Here is a 7,469-nt window from a genome sequence, read left to right as displayed (position 1 = left end):
AGAGAGCCAGCTGAGCGAGAGAGAGAGAGAGAGAGAGCCAGCTGAGCGAGAGAGAGAGAGAGAGCCAGCTGAGAGAGCACGCAGCTAGGCAGATTTAGGTCGTCATGCAGTAAGCACTATTCAGCACTGGGCCATGCCCGTCAGCACTCTGCAGCTCAGCAAACACACCTGCAGAGTGCAATCACCCTATACACGCCGAGCTCACCTCTCTAGCCTTTCCTACTTACCCCCAATATCGCAGCTGATATAACTAACTTCCATATCTGCAGGAAGTAAAGAGTAAGGAAGTGGAGAGAAGGGGGAGGGAAGGAGTAGGGATGATTGCGCGCGCGAGAAAGTGGCAAGAGCTCGGTAATCGAGCCTGCCCAGGGCCCCACCGGTTTCACAGGGGAGATATCTCCCATCACAAGCTCTCCCCCTGCACCGATTACTCCTCGACGGGTCTTCGTGGGCCTGTCGACAAATACGCGGGAGAATATCTAGAGAACACCTCGACATGGTGGCACCGTGGGGCTACCCGCGGAGACTCCAGCTTCTTTGAGGGAGTGGCGAGTGACATCCAAGGGGAAATCCAACCATAAATTGAGGAATTCCACGACAACCGAGCCACCTCTCTTTCCTCACCCTGGTCAGTCTCTATAACTCTGCAAAGGGAAGACTCTACAATGTGGAATAGAGAGAGTGTGACAGGAACGCAGGCAGTATACACACACACCACCACCCCATATCACGATATATGACGATCAGAAATCATTTGCTCATGCAAATGCCGGCGAGCGAGGAACGAAATGTTTGCTATTTGATTTCTCGGGTGTTCGGGACGCGCACGTACAAGGGGTCGATGAACGCTAACAGTGCAACCTCGAGGCACCCTTCCTCCGTGTGATACGACGTTTCCGATACCACCAACAAGTCGCAAAAAATCTGTTTACGTATCTCGCTTCTCTTTCTTTCTCCCAGGCATGCGCGCGCGCGCGAGAGAGAATTCTCATCCGACGAAGCCGCGAGCGCAGCAAGAAACACGCAGTACATACGCGTCGAACCCGGCGTGACCATCTGGCGCAACTCCGATCGGCGAAAAGAAGGGAAGCTACCCGTGATCGAAGAAGAGAAGCCCACCGATGGAGAGGGGAGGGTTGACTAGGGACACCGAACGCGCCCACCCTTCTCTCAGGTAGCAACTATCGTCTCCTCCCCCCACACCTAACGCGCCCCCTATCACCGCCGGAGCATGAAAACACCGCAGCTCGCTCGCTAATGTCTTGCCGGAAAAAATCAACAGACTGTACGCATATTACGCTCTCGTGCGTGTGCGTAAACAAGCTGGGTCAGCCACCCACGTTTCTGGGAATGTTTTTATGCAGCGCTAAAGCATGCTGCACTCGATAGGAGCGTGCTGTTCCTGTAGCTCGCAAGGCGAGAATATATGTGTGCATTCCCTCCCGGGTAATCGGGAACGGGAAAATCGCCCCTGAACATCAATCGCTGAGCCAGAGCTGCTCCTGTCAAGCCCAGCAGCTTCTGGGGCTCCCGAAATAGGCGAGTGGAGGTTTCGTCAGTTTGCACGTGAATGGAAAACACTCTCGGTGCTTCGTAAATGAAAGGAAACTAGCTCAAAACCACAGACTGCGGCTGATAAGATCTATGTCTCCTTGTGTACTGCCGGAACGTACCCTAGCTGGTAACTATCTGATATGGTTAGGGTTAGAGTGTAGGCGTAGGCGACTCCCTAGACTCATTAGTGGAGTAGGCAAGGTACGGTCCGGCATATTAGATAGTTACCAGGGTACGTTCTGGCAGTACCCAGGGAGACATAGACCCTATGAGCCAGACTGCGTGCCAACCTTGTACTTATTATGTAATGTTTCAGTCATCCCGGAAGTGTGTGTCAAGTGAATTACTGCAGGCAAACGCCTTACGTTTAGGGTAGCCCTACCGGTGTAGCCCCTTCGCTCCAGCTAAGGAAGCTTCCTGTAGTGCAGGGTGCTACAAAAAAATATATTCCACTTACCCTGGGCAAGTGGGTTATGGAACTGGTTGCCCGAAGGCAATAGTCACTTGCCCAAAAAACATTTTTTTCTAATATGGATTTAAATGGTAAATAACGTAAATAAAGGTCCAACTAGTCAACATCCAATATCCGGCATGGTAGAAAGTTGAACAGCTGATACGAGTTTGTATGCAAAATATATTCATGTTGGGACACCACGCAGTTTGTTTAAATTTTTTAACTCAGTGTCAGTTTATTATCAAAAACCCACCACTCACAATAAATTAATAAAATATGTTCACGTTTATTTGGGGCTGGAGCGTAGAGAATATAGCCGTGCATGCATGCAGATATAATATGCTGACAGCACAGTATATACAGTGTATCTGTTTTTGTGTACTTCAGCAAAGAAAATCCTCATTCACAGGTTGCAGTAGAGGGGCAAACATTTGAGGTTTGAGATTTACGCTGATCACGTAATGACCATGCCTGGCCTGGGGGCCGGGTTTACATGTTGCTGTGTGCATGTTGTGTACATCACTGTATCCACGATTGTTTCATTCGCATTGTTTTTTTCATTCAAATCTGCATGGTCACAGCAAGGCAGCGCGGTGTTGTGTCTGTGCAAAACAATGGAAGGGATGGGTGAAAACAGAAAAATACCATTATGTCTAGACATTCAATAAAAAAAACTTGCTTGCCCCGAACGGGCAAGTGCAATTTCAAGCTACTTGCCCGGGGGCGAATTTAGGTTGACCCGGGCAAGCGGGCAAGCGGCGTTGTCGCGCCCTGCAGTGTAGTGGGCATGAACAGCCATGAAGGGGCGGCTACACCGGTAGAGATATGTTTAGGGTATACCTGGACATAGACAAGGATATAGATTCTCCTTGTTCATGAGGTGCAGCTCGTGTACGGTTAGACACAATAATGCGCGAGCCTATTCTTTTCTTTGGAGGAGCCCCTTCAGGAGTGATTCACTCAGGGCGGTTTTATGGCGCGTTTTTCGAGACTACAACTTCCAAACTGGGTTTATTCTAAACACGAACCTTTCTCCGCTATCCTGGGACTTACTATGTATCACAATACTCTGTATTAAACTATTATAACCTGTTACAAAATTTCGAAGTGACGAGCGGCGATATTACGAGCGCCATTTCTGTTGACCTGTGACGTACAGATTCCCAATGCGCATAGCATTCGGCTAACTTCGTCATGACTGACAGCAGGCATCCATGATACATTCGATCTTGGAGTCAAAGTTAGCCGAATGCTATGTGCATTGGGAATCTGTGTACGTCACATGTCAACCAAAATGGCGCTCTAAATATCGCCGCTCGTCCCTTCGAAATTTTGTAACAGATTATAATAGTTTAATACAGAGAATTGTGATACATGTAAGTCCCAGGATAGCGGAGAAAGGTTCGTGTTTAGAATATACCCAGTTTGGAAGTTGCAGTCTCGAAAAATGCACCATAAAACCCGCCCCGAGTGAATCACTCAGGGGCTCCTCCAAAGAAAAGAATAGGCTCGCGTTGTAACCCTACTCTTGTTGGGTTACATTATTGTATCTAGTATACGGTGCACACCAACTGATCCATTTGTCTTGTGCATGTTTCCACTCGAACAGTCATATAGTTTTTGCCTATAGTCGTGGGGCGGTATATGCACGCAATCTTAAGATCAATATAGTGACCATACACTTGGCTAAGTGACGCTGAGAGGGTCTATGTCCCCCAGGGTACTATCGGAGGGTACGGTTCGATATATCGAAACGTACCCTGGTACTATCTAATTATCGCCGACCGTACCTCGCCTTACTCACTAACGAGTCTAGGGATGTCGCCCCTAGCTACGCCTACTCCCTAACCCTAAACCATAGCTGCATTAGGGTCTATGTCCCCAGGGCTACTGCCGGAACGTACCCTGGGTACGGTTCCGCATTACCCTGGGGGACAGTAGACCTATGAGTCCTTAAACCATATTCAGATAACGCTATACCAGGGTACGTTACCGCATATATCGAACCGTACCCAGCGGTACCTCCGATATATCCTGGGGGGGACATAGGACCATATGAGCCTAAGTGACAGCCTAGCTACCAGATGCGTAATACTATATTATTAAAATACAAATTTAAAACGCAAAAAAAAACACTGCAAAAACATCGGTTCTTATGCAAAATGATTAGCACTACACTGTGTACACGTACACACCGTATGCCAGCAAATTATATTTATAATAATTATATTTGCACGATTAACTTACCAACAAGGACATTGCTCGTTTCGCTCTCGATCACGGCCCCGGGGCAGAAACCTTCTTTTACGTTAGCATGGAATAGGACCTCCTCCATTTTCTGGACCAACTCCTGCAGACTGCTCAAGAAGCGTCTCTCTAGACTAGTTTCGGCACTCGAAGGGTGGTCGCTGTCGTAACTCATCCTTTACCCTAAAGACTAAAGCCTCTCTGTGACAAAAATGTTGCTAATAGACGAGCAATTTTTGAGAATTGCCAGGACGAAAACGTTATAATGTCTACCTCCTTCGCCCTCAACAACATTTCTGATCAGCTGGAGCCTGGAAAGCCGCAAGCACCGGCCGGCTTGGAGACGGGAGCTATAAATACCAACCAATCAGCGCGCGGGGGGGCTCGCGCATGCGACCAATCATGGCGACTACCTCACAAAGGCTACTAAAGGTTCCGCAACAGCTGTAAACAAGGCAGCCGAGATACATTCGGTCGATATATATATAGCGAGAACGGACAGGAAATAAACGCGTATATATACGTCCGGAAAGAAAGGGGTGACGCTGGGTTGTTATCGAAACGTGCTACGTGTTGTTCCAGTAGCGCGACTACGACAACATATTGACAAACAGTTCAGTTGGCGATAATGGAAAACTACTATAAATGATGTCGCGGTACCCCTGGCCTTGGCCTTGCACCACAAACAAGCAACGCGACGAAAGGTCATGCATGTGCGTGTGGAAAAGGAAACTAATACCAGAAGCACACTATACCTTCTCTAGCTACCGGTTATTCAACAACGGTATATACGTCTAAAGGGGTGCCAGGTCAAAATTAATATAACCATGCATGCATATAAATATTATACACATATCATCAGGAGCGTATAAAAAAACGTATTTGTCATTATACGCTCCTGATATCATGCATATATGATAACTTCGTAATGCATAACCTATGCTATGGGGATATCGCCATCCCTCTACAGATTTAACGGTGTTATGTCCTAGCTATTCGCATATGAATATAGCATGTCAGAACGCATAACGTAGGGCCGACGTGTGTACGAAACCTCCGTGCCTCGATAGTCAACGAGTAAATGGTCATAATATCATCGATCCCCACCCTCCGCAACCACATCTCGATCGAACGATGCGCATATACTTAATTGATGCTAGGTGGAACGGCGGGTGTGGGAGTCTTCTTTGATCTTATGCCGCTGCAAACAATTAAACAACAATCACGCCGATTCGAAACGCCCAAGAAAAAATTGCAGGCATCAGCAGCAGCATATATGCAGCTAGTGACAGCTATAGTGATCTATATAGCTAGTGCTTGCAGTCCCCCCCCCCATCCTCTACTTAATTATACCCCCGAGACCACCTCACAAAGCTCGATCGAATCTAGCTGGATGCACGTAGAGCGTGTTGCTAGGTGTGGAACGGTGGGGGCTTTGATCTTAAAGCCCGCTTACCGCCGCTGGAAACAATAAAACAACAATCACGACGAATCGTTCGAAAAAAAATGGCAGGGATAAGCAGCAGTAGCGGCACCTAGTCGACTCGGATCAACACTGTCCATGACAGCTATAGTGATTGAGGGACAACCTCGCTGGCCACAGCAACCGGATTTATTTTTTAGAGCGTTTGACCATGCACAACTCCGCAGGCCCTATTGTACGCTATAGTGGACACGGTCATATAGACAAAATGCTTTATTCCACGCGGGCGATAATGTATAAACCGGAATATATCCGGGCCGCTTGCAGGGCGCCAGCAGGCACACTCACCATCTGCACGTATAAGGGGCAACGTGCTAGCTGACAAACACGTATAAATGACGCTATGACGTATCCGCATCGATCATAAATTCTGTTATTACGCACAGCTTGAGTTACGAAGAAAATTAATGTAGTTTCGAATTGTGTTTCGAATTTTAATGTTGAATTTATTGTAGCTAACGCGCACGGCGTTATTAATTTACCCATGATAGATGTACGTATATATATCTATATAATCGTTATAATGAAGCAATTTCAAAAGCATCAAGCAAGGAATCGCGAAATGGCATATGTATAGCCCCAAGAAAGTTTGACATGTATGCATTTTAAACCATAATACACTATATATATATATATATATATATATATATATATCAGGAGTAGATAATAGGGATATATATATATGTGTGTGTGATATATGTTATATTGTAGCCTAGGTATACTTATACATTTATGGTTCTATGACAGTTTCGCATCCCGCCAGTATTTGGTCATTATGCAATTAAGTATATGTATGTGCATATGAGTGGTGAGGACGGTCTTGGTAATCTTTAGCTATAGATATATATAGTAATATAAAACATTGTCTTTCCCACGATATTTCTCATGTTGTTTGATATTTCATCGCCGGTGAAATTAACATTAATAATTACTCATAATTACTAATAATTAGTACATGCTTGCTGTAGAACTCGATCTGTGCGAACTATATAGCTATTATATACACGCGCACGTAGGCGCGCATGTTTGAACAGAAATGCTCAGCCAACGCAACCATATTGTGTAGGAAACTGAATTTCTAAGCCACGACGAACTGACAGTGAGCCAACAAGTTTGCTTACTTACTGCAAACAGATTGCGTTCCTCCAAAAAAAATATTAGAAAAGAAAAAGAGTTCTTTCATCAGAAATGTGTGTTATATAAACACGTACGTATCATATTTGCCCCTAATATTATTATACTGGTTACGTATAATCTATGAACGGAGTATATATATATAGCATTATTCTATGGATGAGGGCCATATCCGAGTCGGTGACGCATTCAAAAGTTTGTGGCGTGCCCTACATATAGTATACAAAATCCAAATAATAAAAATACAAATAATAGCAGTGTATATTCCGTGTGCAAGTAAAATCAGTTGTGAGTAACACCTAAATTTATAATGACAGAATTAGAATTCACGCGTAAATGATGTAAGCGTATTTCTCTAAATACTGGAAATTGTAATTGAACGACTCGATCACGATATGTAATAATGATGATAGAGATATATAACTCTGCATGCACACGTAGTGCCACCCGCCAAGCATGCATACGTACATGCAGGCATCGGGTCTGTGCGGTGTCCGGTATCGCTGCAGAACCCGCAGCATCAGCTGCATGCGCGCATCCGTCCGCCATGTAAAATACTATATAGTATTATCAGAAAGTTGCGCCATAGCATTTAGA

At 45.5% G+C, this 7,469-nt stretch overlaps 1 protein-coding gene across 1 annotated transcript in view; it reads right to left on the bottom strand.

Moving 5' to 3' along the window:
- Positions 1–4,609, bottom strand: part of LOC106817174 (DNA damage-inducible transcript 4-like protein) — an 8,260-nt gene extending 3,651 nt beyond the window's left edge. The window contains exon 1 of the mRNA XM_014821829.1: positions 4,256–4,609. Coding sequence (XP_014677315.1) covers positions 4,256–4,430 — 175 coding nt within the window. The 5' untranslated portion in view covers positions 4,431–4,609. The remainder of the gene's footprint in view (positions 1–4,255) is intronic.
- Between the last annotated feature and the right edge of the window lie 2,860 nt (positions 4,610–7,469).

The sequence above is a fragment of the Priapulus caudatus genome, unplaced genomic scaffold (genome assembly GCF_000485595.1).
Source record: "Priapulus caudatus unplaced genomic scaffold, Priapulus_caudatus-5.0.1 Scaffold1619, whole genome shotgun sequence".
Classification (NCBI taxonomy): Eukaryota; Metazoa; Priapulida; class Priapulimorpha; order Priapulimorphida; family Priapulidae; genus Priapulus; species Priapulus caudatus.
The sequence above is the reverse complement of the archived record's forward strand: the minus strand, read 5'-3'. Positions and strand labels throughout refer to the sequence as shown.